The following is a 16,843-nucleotide window of genomic DNA, read 5'->3' on the forward strand; positions in this document are numbered from 1 at the left end:
TCGAAAAAATAATCGACAGATTAATCGATTATTAAAATAATCGTTAGTTGCAGCCCTACTGATATTGGAAAATAGGTCATGCAAAGTGGTAAGGCCCATTCTCCGTCGGTGTCCCACAGGGATCACTGCTTGGCCCCTTACTGTTCTCCATCCACACCAAAAAACTCAATTGTTTCATCTAAATTTTCAGTTTCTCATATACTGTACTGAGTACTGACAACAATCAACTGCACGTCATTTACACCAAATGCCTCTGCATTCACAGAGATTACACTTGGTATTAACAAGCACTTCAAATGCACCTCCTGTGACCACGTGACTGGATTCTATCTCTGATTTTATGACTACATACCAGGGATGTGCAAAATTCAGAATTAAGAACTGGCTCCTTATCAGTTCTTGAGTGTGAGCTTGAATTGGCCCCCTTACACAGGAAGTTGAACTGGAACCTAAATTGGATTTACAGGTAGTAGAATTTAAATTCAAATTATTTTTACAAGTACTGACATTTTGGGAAGTGTTCTACTACTATGGACAATAAAACTAGGCAATGTAAATAAAGATTATTCAATTATTTTATTAAAAATAAACAAGCATCTAAAGGCACACATTCTGTAGGTGACATTTCAAACAGATCTACGTTTAAAGTGAGGTGACAGGTGCAAATGAGTCAAGACCCTCCAATAGTAATTTTTCTCCATTTTCATACACAACATTCTAATTGACTCCTAGCTGACACATTTACCATTGTGGACCATATTGAAGCAAAACTGTCTTCCTGCTTCATGCTACACAAGGAATTTGAGGCAAATCCAGCCCTCCATTAATTACTACTCTGCTAAGCTGTTTGCAACTGCAGGCTCTAATTATTTCATGACTAGACTACACTGCAACTACTCACCATTCCACCTGCATAACTCTCATGTCAGTTCGAGCCCATCCAAAATGCCACTCGATAAGTGTTTAACCTCTATTTATTCTCTAATGTCATGCTCTCTACAATTCCTCCCATTAACTGATAGAATTAAATACAAGACTCTGTTTCTATTTCCCACACCCAGGCCACTCCTTAACTTCCTACAGGTATCCAGAACAGTCAAATAACAACTTACTTTCAAATAAAGCCTCAAGTGACAACTTTTCATAATTCACCTCTATAAGGATTCACACTAACCTTATGTGAAACAATTAAACATGCACCTTATTACCTCCAAATATTGCCCACCAATTAGCTAAATTTAATGTCTCTACTAATCTTTAAAGATTTGTCTGTAGCTTAAAAAAAAAAAAAAAACATTTCAAAAGGTAAACTGCTATAATCACTTTAACTTGAACCAAAGATGATAAATTGTCAGTAATGTATGCATACTAACTCTGCAGGCAAATTCTTGTGAAAAAATAAAACAGAGGAAGAGTAAAACATGAGCATATATTTAAACATCCATGAATGAATACTGAGTGTCAGTATGGCAGTAACAGGGTAAATGGGTGTGGCAGAGAAACAGGTACTTTGCATATTAATTAGAAGGAGGAGTGTTTTGTCAGTTTGGTCACGAGTAGACTGAGACACTTCACAAATCATCAAACAAGAAAATACACTGAAAAACGAATGAATGAAACGAATGAAAAACTAACCATTCAAAAGGCACACAAACAGTTTACACAAAACTTCACAGGTTGTAATTTGTGAAGTGATTGTCTTATAAAAACATTCAAATGTGTTTGCAAAAGTTAACCCAAACATGATGAGCCAATGTATATTACTAAGAACAACTTGGAGTTTCAGTTAAATAACAAATGATCCAACCTATACTTGCGATAAAATCCACAAGGGGAAGTACTGTGTTTTAATAATGATAGAAGACTTACCCCTTGAGCAGTCACTGTATACAAGACAACTGGTAACACAAAACTCCTATGAAGGGAGATAAACAAAACCATCATAAGTGCTCTAAAGAAATAAAGCGCTTTATTTAACTCGGTGACTAAAACTGACAGTCCACTATTTAACATCCAAGTGTCTGAATTTGTAACCAAACGTAATACAATGACATCTCTAGATATAAATGTACTTACCAAAGCTTCATTTTGCAAAGCTTTGAGGAAAACGCAGGTAATGTATCCTCGGCGTCTTCACGGTAAGCCTCTGTTAATGGCTTCAAACCTATTCATTTGAGAATCCGGTGAGCGGTTCGTCCACTTCGAAGGGCAAGATGTGAGATAAGGATAAATATAAACAATTAAACGAGAGATGAAAATATAATTTTGCACATGCAATACGTATTTCATGAAGATTTGCTTCTGTGTGTCCTCTGAGAATAAGAAGTTCACTCACAAGAAAGTTCTGTGTTGAAAGGCTCTCCTCGCGGCAGAGTCGATTCACGCACCGCTGCAAGTGCGCTGTGTGCTGAGAAGAGGGCGGGATTTTCATCAGTCAATCATCCGCGCCTCATGCTTTTGCCTCTAAACAAACAGCGATAACAACCAAACTTATCAGTAAACACTGTGCCACTCATGTAAGCGGAAATATCATTACTGTAGCCTATATCTCACACAAGACTGGACATAATAAAACAATGAAAATTACATAAACACATAAACTGATCAGAGTTGATTCAAGTAACTCCATACAGATTAATGCATGTCTAACTCAATATTAATAATCAGTAATAAGCTGCAAAATGACTAATTTAAAATTTAAAATAGCAGAAGAGAACAAGTAAACCTTCCTATGAAGTCTATCTCCATTTGTTTCAGCAAATGTAACTGCAACAAATATATGAACAAAAAATGAACTTTAAATATAGCCTTTTTTTCTGGTAGCATATATAGCTACACCCTTCTGTGTGATAATTGCCTCGAAAATGAATGGAAAAAAAATAAATAAATAAATAAAAATAAAAATATATATATATATATATATATATATATATATATATATATATATATATTTTTTTTTTTTCAATATTTGTCTGTGATGCGTCCTCCGCCACAACATCGCTATCAAATCCCCTTATAAAATCTAAAGAAAGAAGCAGTGAGTAAAATAATTTATATTAATGGTTTATCCAACAAAAGGCCCCAAAATATATTTAAATGTAACTTCTCATCCTCCCATGACTTTAAAGCTTAAAGTTTGTGGGGGTCTAGAATGGTTTTTGGCGGAGGGATATGAAGTAGTGCGTGGAGCAGGTTAAGGGAATTCAGTAAAGTGACGGTTACATTTATTGCGAGCGCTGCCAGCACTGGACAGCCTTGAGACTTTACAAGAATTCCTCTGTAACTTTTGAAAAAACGTGCTGGTTCTGCAGGTAGCTTAACGGAGGAATATGATCAGTTCAATAAGTGTTCATAGTTGTAACTGTCAATGTTAAGAGGGCAGATTCTTTGAAAATCAGTATGAACTTAAAGGGTCTCGGCGCGGTGTTACTGGTGCTTCTCACTATAAGTACAGAGGTGCGCAAATCGGAGTCTGCGGTAAGTAGTCATTGCTTGTTACTTCTTTTAGTTACATCTTAAAGTGAAACAACTGTTGCCATTGCTTTGGATCAATCACACACGCTTTTTAGCTAAAGTTTATAAACACAGGTTACTTTATAACATGAAAGTATTGGTTTCCTTGAGATCGCTAAGAACAAGTGCGAAACTTCAATGTGACTTGAAACATGGGATATTCATGTATAGTCGTTGAGATACAATCCGTTACATTTGTTTTCCTCTACTTTATTGAGTGCAAGTGCAGAGATATGCTCATCACATTTTAATAGCCCCAACTGCATGCAGAAACTTGTAGAATGTTCTTTTAAAATATATTATTAATGTTGGATATAAAACAGCAACTTTATTTAAGATAGGCCTGTCATTTAATAATATTTCTAAAGTTTCTGTTAACTCTTGTCAATATTAAGGGGTATCTGTCTGTTTTTATTTTTGTTGTTGTTGTGTTTGCTTATTTATTTTTTTACTTATGTATTTATTATCAGTAGTTTTTTTAATTCATAAATACACATTCATAATATTGCGTACTGGTTAACCTCACAGTGGTTATGTTAAAGATATTTTCTTAGCAGTGGTTTCTAATTTACACCAACAATTTGTTGCACAAATGTCACTGGTATAAGCAAATGGGTTGCAATCTGATTACTGACACTGTATTTGTATTTGCACATTACATGTGACATTATTGCCCAATTAAATGCCAGTTATTTACTCATCACAAACCTGATGTGAAATGATAAGGAATAATTGTTCTCATCTGCAAAAATTTACATATGAACCTATTCATTGAGCACAAACCAGAGAGTGATGCTGGTCAATCTGACATGCTTTGCATTAATATATCCTGATTGGATACATTGCCGCAAATACAAAGAAGTGGCATCACTATGTGTCCCGCTGTCAGAGTAGGCAGTAGCAGGAGGCAGACAGGTGAGGACATGTTTAGGGAGGGACCTGTCCTAGAGGTACAGATACAGCAGGGACAGAAGGGCACATGTGGTGACCTTACAACAAAACACATCATGTTCCTGCATTTCCCAAAGGGCATTGTTGTGCACCAGTCCCAACGGGGAGAGTAAATGTAGCTTGCACTTCCCTTCCCAATGATTGGCTGTTGAATTGTCTTGATTCTCAATAAGAATTCTGCAGCTCTTTCATTTTACTCCTAAGGTTCCGCCCAATTACTGTTTCTCAGTTTACAAGGTGAAAGGTGGCATCTGTCATTCATAGAGGGAGGAGTTTGCTAGCCATCAGGATAGGCATGTAGACATATAGTGCCGCCCATCCCCCGAGACCAAGCAAGCCCTCAGGTCTATTCAATAAGTGAATCTAACCACAGCCTATTGTTCACACAACCTCTTAACCCCTCAAGTCCTTCAAAAAAAATGCCAGTTTATTCGTACCACCCCCCAGTCCAGTATGTCTCTGTGTTTGCCTGATGTGGATTATCAAGGAGGCAGTGTGTGGCACTGATTATTTAGGCCAATTCCAAATTTGAAACATTTGTTTTATAATGTGATACAAATAGATCTATCATTGAGGCTAGAGTTCCTTGCTTTGGCTTTTGCTCAGTGATGCTTTTCAAGGATACAGTTAGTGAATCTGACATTGTTCATGATAGAGTTAATAATAAGGCAGATTAGTTTAGAAACATGATGGACACCAGGGTCATTGCTAGACCCCTTTTACTGGGACATGGGGACGGTAATACCGCTGTGTCCAAGTAAACTTGATAAATCCTTGTCTGATAATATTTTAGCAATCATGTCATGTGTCTGTTTAGAATCAGAAATAGTGATGCCAGATTTGTGAATGAATAACTATTGATCTAACTGTTTTGCAAAAAGGTCTGAAATAGTTTAATTCATTCATTGACTCACATCATAACAGAATACTTTATAAGTCATAAAACTAATAAAGGAGCGCTGGATGAACGCTGGATGAGGTGGATAATTAATCCACTGTAGGTAACAAAACTTGCAAATGTCTTCTATTGTTTGTCAACAATGAAGCAGCTCTTTATTGCAGGTGCAGCTTGTGAAGACAGTTTATATCCATTTATCCATAACATTATCAAAAAAGTATCAAAATATTGGGAAACTTGGTGTTGGGGGCGGGGGGCCTATGCACCAGTGCTGATGAAAGGCTAGAAACGCCCCTGGTGGATACCGCTCAATCTAACCAAGAGGTGTCCTTTTGAGGAGCCTATGCAGTGTGAAAGAACAGATTTTCTCCTATTTTTAAAATGTCAAAGCCTTTTAACTCAAAGCAGAATGGAATTCGTAGCCACAATTCCCACTCTTCTGTCTTTCAGTACTGGCCGCCTAGTGGTGAAATCTAGTACCACATGAAAAAGTGTATTTTAAGGGATATTTTAGGTTTTTGTTCTTCTGGAGATGCCAGAACCTAGAGTCGCCAGGTCAGAGAGTTTGTTGGTAACTTGAACCATAGGGGTCTGCTTTGAACGTTTCATACTTGAGGGACTCCATACACTGTGCAGGTCAAGGTGTATGAACATGTATGGGTGTGTACGTGTTCTGCTTCAGATGTGTGTGTAAGCGCAGATATGAGCACAATTACATGCTGGGGTGTATACACATCTGCTTATATATTCATAATATGGTAATGAACATACATGTTGGTGTGCCTTTGCACATGTCTGTGTGTGTGTGTGTGTGTGTGTGTGTGTGTGTAATAGAATCCACCAAAACCAAATTATGAAGCGCCCAAAAACACACCCATGAAGTCAATCCAAACATCAGCAATCTGTGTTTGCAGCCATAACATCCATTCAGTGCAGAGATATCCACTCTGAGTGCCCGGGTTGTGCTGCAGTCTCATGCCAGGATATGGGGACCAAGGTGGGGGCTGGCAGCTCATGATAGCTCTGTCTCTCCTAGAGGACAAGCAAATTCCAGTCTTATCTCACCTGCAGGAGAGAGAGAGGGTCACAAGATGTGCACAGGCAGCCATGCAAGAAACTTATTTCAAAACAGGCCCACAAGCGCTTGCAATGCTCATTTTTGACAGCTCGCACTAGGAAACTATTTTTATGAAGACTGTACTGTATGTCGGGTTTTCTAGAATTGGATTTCTAGTTTCAAGAGCTAAATGGATAGTTCACCCAAAAATGAAAAATTGCTGTTAATTTACTCACCCTCAGGCCATCCAAGATGATGGTGACTTTTTTCTTTCAGTAGAACAGTAAAGAAGATTTTTACACTCTAAAAAACAATGGGTTAAAAACAACCCAATTTGGGTTGTTATTAACCCAAGGGCTGGGTAAATATAGAACAGAACCCATCTTGGGTTAATTTTACCCAGCAAATTGTGTTGTTTATTTAACCCAGCTAATGGGTTTATTCATTTTTACTATATTACTATCTTATTTTTTACTTCATACATTAAATAATGTTTACAGATTAACTTAAATCCTCTAAACATCCAAAATACTCCACACAACCACTGGTTTGCATGATAACTTCCTTTATTTTCCTTTATTTATCATTGTTTATATAGTTTTTAATAAGCTATATATATTGCCTATATTTAAACTCGTTTAACAAACATTAAAAGTAAAAAATTAAACATTAAACAGAAGTAATTCACGCGTTATTAACCAGTCTCTGTTATTCTGTTTCCACCGTAACGGCTCTGGTCGTGTTCGGTGGGGAACTGCTCACAGCTAAGACCGCCACCCTGCCTTTCATTCACTGCGACTGCCTTTATAACCTGCTCAAAAACAAACAGTAAACAGCTCTGAGGAAATATTTTAACATCCAAAGTATTTGTATTCTGTATCTTTATGAATAAAATCTTTTATTTTATGCAAAGCATCAGGCTTTTCCATCACCCGCGACACTCGTTAAAGGTGATTCATACCGCGCATGCTCTGCATAAAATTGAACGAGATACAGCACAGTAACGATTTTATAGATAAAATAAAATGTACACAAACCTGTATTTTAAGTGAAAGTGACGTGAGGCCAAGTATGTTAACCAATACTCAGAATTAGTGCTCTGCATTTATCCCATCCAAAGTGCACACACATACACACCCGGAGCAGTGGGCAGCCAATGCTGCCGTGCCCAGGGAGCATTTGGGGGTTTGGTGCCTTGCTCAAGGGCACCTCAGTCGTGGTATTGAGAGCACTGGACATTCACTCCTCCCACCGACAATCCCTGCCGGACCTGAGACTCAAACTCACAACATTTGGGTTATGAGCCCGACTCTCTAACCATTAGGCCACGACTGCCCCACTGTGTATGAAATGTGCTATATAAATAAATAAACTTGCCTTGCCCCAAATGGGCAGAAGAATTTACCGAATTTACCTAAGAATGCATCAATTCGATGGCGCTTATAACTGCTCTCTCCAGAAGAGAACGCAAAATCCCCGCGATAAATAACTCAACCCGCTGGGTTACGTCTGACCCAGGATCTGAGTAACACAAAAACTACCCAAAGACTGGGTTATTACATGTGACCCAGGAGCTGGGTAACACTACCCAAACACTGAAAAATAACCCAAAAGGCTCAACCCAGCATTTGGGTTAAAAAAATAACCCAGGATTTTTAGAGTGTAGCTAAAACCGTGGTCCTTGGTGATGCTTAAAATCAAAGTCAGCGGCTGCCCTTTTTTTTTTTTTTATCAAGGTACGTAAAATTAATACTTGTGGCTCCTGACGTTATGAACGTTATTTACAATATTATTACCTGTAATTCAAAGCATCAGGCAAATGGTGCAGAGTGATGTACGGTTTGCGAACAAATAATTATTTTGAACAGATTCTTGAGTTAATTAACAGTAAAATTCATTCATTTTTGGGTGAGTTATCTCTTTAAGAGGCTAGTATCAAGACTGTGAAGAGACATTCACCTGGAGTATGTTAATGCTGAACTTCATGCCCTCATGAGTCAAAGGCTCTTTAATACTCTTCAATATCTCTTTATACAGTTCTGAGTCATTATTTAATTTGACTTCTCAGATGTTCCTCCAAAATGTTTTGAGGAGAAATAAAACAGACAAAAATGAGAAATAACTTTTTGCCTAGTAAGCATATGACTCAGATAATTTAAGTTTGGAAGGTACTTTGAAACCTTGGCAAATCTGTCCACAGTTTAAAACGTTGAGTAATTTTACACGCATTTTAAAAGTTTCACTCAGACTTAATAATTTGTTAAACATATTAAAATAAAAAAAATTTAATGATGTAAATGTTTTAGTCCAACTGAAAACGTACCAGTTACTGTTTCTGACACATTGTGTGAAGATACATTACTGAGGTATTTTTCTCAGGAGAAACATCACAGAAGCAGGAGATTCTATCAAAATCTTTTGATCAAGCAGGAGACTTGATCAAAATCTATTGCTGGTTGAAGGCCTAGTGAGTGTTAATAGATTAAAAGGTATGTGTATACTGTTGGGGTGCTTATACAATGTGGTGTGAAAGAGATGCAAATACCATTTAGGATTAGCTGGACAGTGATCCTCCACTCACACCCAATCTCTATTTCCCCCACTGCCTCACCCCCCACGGCGCTAAACCCTAAATAAACTGGCAAATAGCAACTTTTTCAGTGGGTGTCTAATTTACACCACACATACAAACACATGCATGCACTCCGTGTTTGTTTAAGGGATGGAGAGGTCATCAAACTGTGAAAGAACAGTGAGAGAGAAGTTACCTGAACAGTATGAAGACTTTTTGTGCAGAGGTTTGTCTGCTTTAGATATCTTTTATCTCAGTCTGAGACTGAGGCATGTTTCGTCAGAGTTTGAATGGGAGCAAGAGAACATCTATTGTGGCTCCAGACATTGTCATTCTCTCTGTTTGATAGGCAGACACACAGAGATTTTTGGGTTAGTGCATTACAGAAACCTGTGGTACATTACATTGCTTTTAGCAGACGCAGCACATTAGAGAACAACAAAGTTCATGTTTCTAAGAACTTAAAATGTACATTTCATACTTTTTCATTACATTTACAAATACTATGCAAACATGTTAGCCGTCTCAAATATCTTTGGTGTTCTTTTCATTTTTGGGTAAACTATGCCTTTATTGTAAAAGTTAATGTAAAATGTTTTAAGGAAACCTTCAGAGTAATGTTTGGACTGCTTATAGTACATGAGTGATTTATTTACTTCTGAGTGTGATGTTATATCCCGGGGGCCATATTCACAAAGACTAAGAAATAGCAGTCACAAAAAATGAACTGAATCTTAGCATATAGGCTACTTTCCACACAGACATGAGCAATATGTCTATAGAAAAGTGTCTACTTTTCAACAAACTAATTCAAATTGAAAACAATTGTGTAATCCGTAAAGGTGCATTTCTCTCTAAAGGTGCGTCACTGTACTGTGGACTGTGGACATTTTATTCATAGATAATTAAAATATCTCCTTGCTATTTTTTTTTACCAGAACATTCATAGTCATTACTTTTACCAGTGCTTTCGGCAAGCTTCATGTGTGCACTTGACTGTGGAATTGGTTATAAAGGCTCATTATGGTTTACTTCTTGCCTAACTTGTGCATGAAAAGAAGTACACAATTCAATTAAAGGCAAATTATCGTGAAATATTTCTAAAGTGTTTATGTTCTGAGGCAACAGTCATTTTAGGATGGTTTGTGAATAGGTCTTAGTGATGTAGAAGTCCTCTTGACTACACTGCAAGAAATGCTTTTCTTTTCTTTAAAAAAAAAAAATCTTAAATCAAGAAGTATTTTCTAGACAAGTAATTCTTGTCTTGTTTTCAGAAAAAGCAAGTCAAAATTAAGTGAGTTTTTGCTTAAAAAATAATCTTATTTTCTGTTTGAAATAAGATTATTTTGCTTACCCCATTGGCAGATTACTTTGCTTGTTCTAAGCAAAAACTCACTTAATTTTGACTTGTTTTTTCTGAAAACAAGACAAGAATTTTTACTTGTCTAGAAAATCCTTCTTGATTTAAGAATTTTTAGATGTTTTGGCTGGAAACAAGACAAAAAATCTAAGTAAGAAAAGCATTTTTTGCAGTATACCCATAACTTTTCACAGATTTAGGAGTCCTAAAATTTTGACAGACACACCCATTAGTTGTAAGAGTTTCTACTAAATCAGCAATTTAGGAGCTGCTTTTAGCCATAAGATTTTTGTGAAAATGGCCCCTGATGTATACCTGCCCCAATCAGTGACATCGGCCATGTTTGAAGTAGAAAACCTGCTCAAGCCCATACCTGTGACTTGAACCTCTTGAACATGTGCTAACTCCCATGGCACTATCCTGCATTCCTTCTTTAGCAGAATAAAGTCCACATTTATATCATTCTTTTTGGCAAAAAATGTAAAGGAATGCATGTGATCTGATGTTCTATGTATTTGTAGTTAGTTTTTAAAGGGGTGGTTGACATGTGTTCATGCTTCGTTTTTTAAAAACGCATAATTTTTCACATCATTTACCTTTATTCTACACCGCTCTGTCCCTTCTCTGATAAACACCCCTCAGAAATACAAACCCTTCCCTCAGAAATACAAGATGGGTTCAGATTGGTTAGCTGGTCCAGTGTGTTGTGATTGGCTAAACCGCCTCTAGTGCGCGTCTAAACGTCCCACCCCTCAGCTCAGTGGCATGTGCTCCAGTTGTATTGTAAACAATGACGTCATCAATATTGCTTATCTATCTGAGAATATTAGTGAAGAGGATCGCGCAGAACCTGTGCAAGCACGGCTCTTAATGGTATGTTTTTTGTTTGTTGTTGTCTCATACTTTTAGATACGCTGTTATTTGTAAATGCTACTGCTTCAATTAGCTTTTAATATACGGTTTTATCCTGATTAAGGCTTTAATACAGCACGGCAACCGCATTGCTATGTGAAAACAAGTGTATAATTGGAACAGTTTGTTGGAGCTGATCTGACGATCTTAAATGACAGAGAGAGAGAGATGCAGAGCAGGGCGACGCGAGGAACAGTATTAAGAACCGCTGCTTTAGAACATATGATTTTGAAACTTGTGAATCCATTAGAATCGTTAGAAGACAGAATCACCCTAGTTTTCACTTCCTCTTCTCTAAAGCAGCACAACATGGCCTCACCCCCTTTGTTTACATGTTCCTGAGGGCGGGGATTATCTGGGTTCGTGACATTAGTCCCTACAAGCCATTTTTGTAGCCATTAAACTGACAGAATTTTAAAAGACGATATCTCCGTTTGCTTTGAACTTTCAGCTTCGTAACTCTGCAGATATTGTTTATGCTCAAACAGCAACATTACACACTAACTAAAGTTAAAAAAGTGAAATCGCAATCAACCACCCATTTAACTCCCTTTGCAAAAGTGCTGTGGAGACTTTAGCAAATGTGTATTCCATGGAAGCATTTGAGGCATGTCTGCTCTGGCACAGTTGGGCATGTGGAGGGCAAATGAAAGTGATGTGAAATCAGAGACATTAAAATCATAAGGGATGTCAGATTCAGTGTTCAGAGACTAGTCGTGAAGTACAAACGGGAAGCGCGGAGCAGACAGGAGAGGTGGTACAGTGCATTCCTGATGAATTTGATAGCAGTGTTGCCGCCTGCTTGTGTAAAGTACAAATACATGTTGGTAGAGTTGCGCTGAATAAGGTGATTACTTACAGTAGGTGGGCAACAAGCACATTAATCATATCCAAGTTTAATAACTAGCATGTTTCCAGAAAAATACACATTAGACTTGTCTTTATCTATAGGAATGTCATGTGTAGCAAATGTATCTTAAGAGAAACATTTCAGCCCAGCTTAAGACCAAGAAAACAGGATGTCTATGTGTTTAAGTCAACTATAGCTGATGTTACACTGACTACTGATGTACTCAACAGCTCTTCTTCATCTTCTTTTTATGTTATTTCTTTTGTTGTTTCGGTCTCTCTGGCACTTTTTGTTTTAACAAAATATTTCTCAATGGTTTCATTTATGTAGTTGTGATCAGAGCAAGATATGAGAGTAGTAATGTGGACATTTTGTTCTAGAACCGTTTTGTTTTGAAAGGGAGGAAATGAATGGAAACTCAAGGATTGACCTTGATCTAGATGTCTCCTCCCTCTTTTATCTGTCTTCTTATACTGTAAAATTTTGTCTGAAGTGCACTATCAGTAGATAAAGTGATTTCTCCTTCTTCAGTGCTATGTCTGAAACTTGTGCTTACCCCATATCTCCCATATGACATAAAAATAAAAACTATCTATCTATCTATCTATCTATCTATCTATCTATCTATCTATCTATCTATCTATCTATCTATCTATCTATCTATCTGTCTGTCTGTCTGTCTGTCTGTCTGTCTGTCTGTCTGTCTGTCTGTCTGTCTGTCTGTCTGTCTGTCTGTCTGTCTGTCCGTCTGTCCGTCTATCCATCTATCCATCTATCCATCTATCTATCTATCTATCTATCTATCTATCTATCTATCTATCTGTCTGTCTGTCTGTCTGTCTGTCTGTCTGTCTGTCTGTCTGTCTGTCTGTCTGTCTGTCTGTCTATCTATCTATCTATCTGTCTATCTGTTTGTCTGTCCGTCTGTCTATCTATCTATCTATCTATCTATCTATCTATCTATCTATCTATCTATCTATCTATCTATCTATCTATCTATCTATCTATCTATCTATCTATCTATCTATCTATCTATCTATCTATCTATCTATCTATCTATCTATCTATCTATCTACCTATCTGTCTGTCTGTCTGTCTGTCCGTCTCTCTGTCTATCTATCTATCTATCAAATATTATTATTGTTGAAAACAAATCAGTGTTGACAGTATTTTTTGTGTTATACATTTTTTCAGGCTTCTTTGATGGATAAAAATGTCAGAACAGCATTTCTTTTTCAACATTATAAATGACTTAACTGTCATTTGTGATCAACTTGATGCATCCTTGCTGAAGAAAAGTATAACATTTCTTAATAAAAAGCTTCCTAACTGACCCCAGTACAGCAGTAGTGTATAATTTAAATAATAAGTATAGTTTATTATCACATGTTATTTTACATACAGACTTTGCATTTGAAACAAATGCTCTGCAAACAAACCCTTTGGTATCAAATTAGTTACTCAAGTATAGGGTGTCATGGGTTTTTATTCATATTTTACACACTGCATTAGAATTACAGTATCAGGTCTAAACTTGTAATCACACTAATGTTGACTTTTAATGTAATCTAAGACCTTAAGGAGTGAGCCATCCATTCCTCTGACACACTATGGAAATCTATCTAAATTAGCTCCAGTGAAAAGGCATTTCATCCAGGCCATTGAGGTGGGAGTGAGACAGTCTGTGCGAGACAGACATTGTAATATGCTAGTGTCTAGCTGTGTCTAGCCTGCATTAAAACAAGGTTGTAATTATATAGCTTTTGTCAGATAGAGATGTGTGTGCATGTTTCTTCAATGTCTTTTTGAGCAATGAGCGACAATAGATCTTGTTTCAACATGTATCAGTTTTACAGTTTAGAGAGCTAGAGTCATATGCCCCTTCCCTAAACAGCAAACATATTTACTTTTCATGTCACACACCCTTGCTTTTCAACTTTTGGGTGATCCTCAGCTCCCCATTCTCTTAACCTCTTTTCACTCCTATCTGCTTCTGCTATTAGTGGTGAATGGAGCCAGTAGTGGCTCCCCTGTGTAACTCTGGGCAGCCGTGTTTCACTGTGTGGATGTGCACGTGAAGAGCGGCTAATGTTTGCTCTGTTTCCAGTAAACAGTAAATCAGATGATGCTTTAGATCTCAAAAACATAGCTGTTTAGACTAGCAGAATTCAGATTTAGATTAGAAATTCAATTTGTCTTCTAGATTTACATTTAAAGGGAATTCTGATCCGGCATTGTTTTAAAATTTTTATTTTATGTATGTGGATATTTGCAAGTAAGTAATTAATTTTTTAAGTAAATATACAAATTTACTACGATATGTTGTCTTGTTTTCCTTGGCATGGCAATGCTTTTTCAACAATGTTCTGGCATCCGTGGCATTTTATCATCTATCCTCCTCTTGCCTTGTGACAACACAGGATTTTTTAAAGACTTTGTCAATGGGAGAGAAAAAAAAAATCATCAAAACAAAATTTTAACACAGTATTATAAGTAATGTGTTCAAAATATCATCTTTTAAATAAAAAGGTTTGCCGAAAGCTACGGGTATTGCCGTGCTTAAACAAACTGGTGTATGACAAAAGACCTAATTCATTTGAGCCCTGCAGTTTTAGATTCATATGCAAGCTGGGTATGGCATGCAGGTTTGAACACGCTCTGTTAGGAATAGAATTAGATCTCCAGATTATAGTTCGGGTGAGAACTTGTCTTACAATCATTGGAGTGCCAGGCCACATCCAGTTGCTTCTGTGCTGGGATCCCCGCTCTGCGAACATCATTGTAATTTTTGTTTTTCTTTTCACTGTTACTCTGATATTACAAATGAAAGCTGATTCCAAGAGAGGAGTTACTTATATAGCAGTCTATAACTATTGACCATTGCAGTTGTGTACAGCAACCCTCTTTGTAGCGTCCTCTAGTGGTGAAAGGAGGGATTCCATGGTTCACGAGCCCAGCTGCTGTTGCATAAACTGCTCAATGCTGATCTGCAAATATTTAGAGAGAATGCTGTTTGTACCAAATTACATTCGGTGCACCTGGACATGTTGACATAGTTGAGTTTTAAACAAGTAGAGATTACATTGTAAATATTCTGCCTTCTCAGACATTTTACTGCCAATTTCTCTTTCTCTTGGGAAACTTGTGTGTTTTGGGAATTTGATAAAGCTTTATCTGTTCAGTCAATGATGTGGACACAAATGTCCAGCAATTCATAGAAAGTCAGGCATTGTTAATGTATGATTTCAGTAAAATGTGTTGTAGACACAAACACTGCACTGATGCTTATTAATGTCAAACCTTCTCATTTTGAATTCAGAAACCAAACTTTATTTGTTTGATACATCCCAGATTAGGTGTTGGAGTAATGGCCTTGACTCAAAAGCCTCCCCTGCTATCTGAGAACCTGTGTGAGATCCCAAACCCATACTTACTGTCCCACGGTCTCTCTGTCAGTGTGTGTGGGAGATATCTTTATCCTCTTTATCAGGAGCACTTGTGCGTGTACTGTTTTGAATCTAGTCCACCGCAGAAGGGTCACACCACACATCACTGACCTGATTTCACCATTTTAGCGCTCTTTTGTGATGAATCCAATAGCTGATCTGATTCAGAAACATAATTATCTGTCAATAGTGTGCCATTTTTATGCAATGTTAAGATATGGGGTTCTTCTTTGGAGAGATAACTAGCTAGACTGTGCTAGACTGACCACCATAAGTGTTTTTTGACTGATCCTTAACTATAGTTTTTTTTCTATTGTTTTATAATAATAATAAAACCAATACAGCAGTTAATATTGTTAATAATAATTTGTATATGTTTCTGGAATATGAACAGCTGTTGCATAAAAAAATGAGTGCTGTTAAATGATTAATAATTAATCGCATCCAAAATAAAAGTTGTTGTTTACATAATATATGTGTGTGTACTGTGTATATTTATTATGTATATATAAATACACACATATAGTATATATTTTGAAAATATTTACATATATATATATATATATATATATATATATATATATATATATATATTTATGTTCATATAATTTATATTATATATAAATATATTTAATATATAAAGATAACATATGTTTCTTAAACATATACATGCATGATACATAATAAATATACACAGTACACACACCTATGTTATTTAGGTTAAACAAAATTTTATTTTGGATGCGATTAATCGCAATTAATTGTTTGACAGCACTAAAAAAAGAATTTAATTCAATTATTTAATTTGCCGCTCAAAAACATTTCTTATTTTTATCAGTGTTCAAAACAGTGGTGCTGCTTAATATTTTTCTGAAAACTGTGATGTATGTGTTTCAGGATGAATAGTAATTTCAAAATAACATCATTTATTTGAAATAGTATTTTTTATAACAATGTAAAACGCTTTACTGTCACTTTTTTTAATCTGTCTTTTCTGAATAAAAGTATTAATTTCTTTAAAAAAAACAAAAAAAACAATTTTGATCCCAAACTTTTGAACAGTTGTGTATATTAAATAACCAATAATAAATGTAGATTGAGCATGAAAGTGTGAATACTACTCAAACCAAACATTGGCTTTTCTGTAACTTTCCCCTTGGAGTCCTGGAAACAGATTGCTGCTAGTGGCTTTTGCATCTGCTTGCATTCAAAAGTCTTCTCATATTAAATCTGAAGTCAAGCTCCTCAATGAGCAAAAGACATACTGAGTTTGTTGTCATTTTC

At 36.4% G+C, this 16,843-nt stretch overlaps 2 protein-coding genes across 7 annotated transcripts in view; one reads left to right on the forward strand and one right to left on the reverse strand.

Annotated features, from left to right (window-relative positions):
- col4a6 (collagen, type IV, alpha 6) overlaps positions 1-2,403 on the reverse strand; it is a 106,017-nt gene extending 103,614 nt beyond the window's left edge. For all 6 annotated transcript variants that reach the window (XR_009271931.1, XM_058780990.1, XM_058780987.1 and 3 more), the window contains exons 1-3: positions 2,336-2,403; positions 2,077-2,199; positions 1,870-1,915 (exon numbers count right to left, since the gene is read on the reverse strand). Coding sequence is in view for 5 of the 6 variants with exons in the window: in XM_058780990.1 (XP_058636973.1) it covers positions 1,870-1,915; positions 2,077-2,087 (57 nt within the window). In the remaining variant the exon portion in view is untranslated. The remainder of the gene's footprint in view (positions 1-1,869; positions 1,916-2,076; positions 2,200-2,335) is intronic.
- Positions 2,404-3,223: 820 nt separating this feature from the next.
- The window catches only part of col4a5 (collagen, type IV, alpha 5 (Alport syndrome)), a 55,233-nt gene continuing 41,613 nt past the window's right edge, over positions 3,224-16,843 (forward strand). Inside the window, exon 1 of the mRNA XM_058780991.1 lies at positions 3,224-3,477. Coding sequence (XP_058636974.1) covers positions 3,400-3,477 — 78 coding nt within the window. The 5' untranslated portion in view covers positions 3,224-3,399. The remainder of the gene's footprint in view (positions 3,478-16,843) is intronic.

This window comes from Onychostoma macrolepis, chromosome 07 (assembly GCF_012432095.1).
Source record: "Onychostoma macrolepis isolate SWU-2019 chromosome 07, ASM1243209v1, whole genome shotgun sequence".
Taxonomy (NCBI): Eukaryota; Metazoa; Chordata; class Actinopteri; order Cypriniformes; family Cyprinidae; genus Onychostoma; species Onychostoma macrolepis.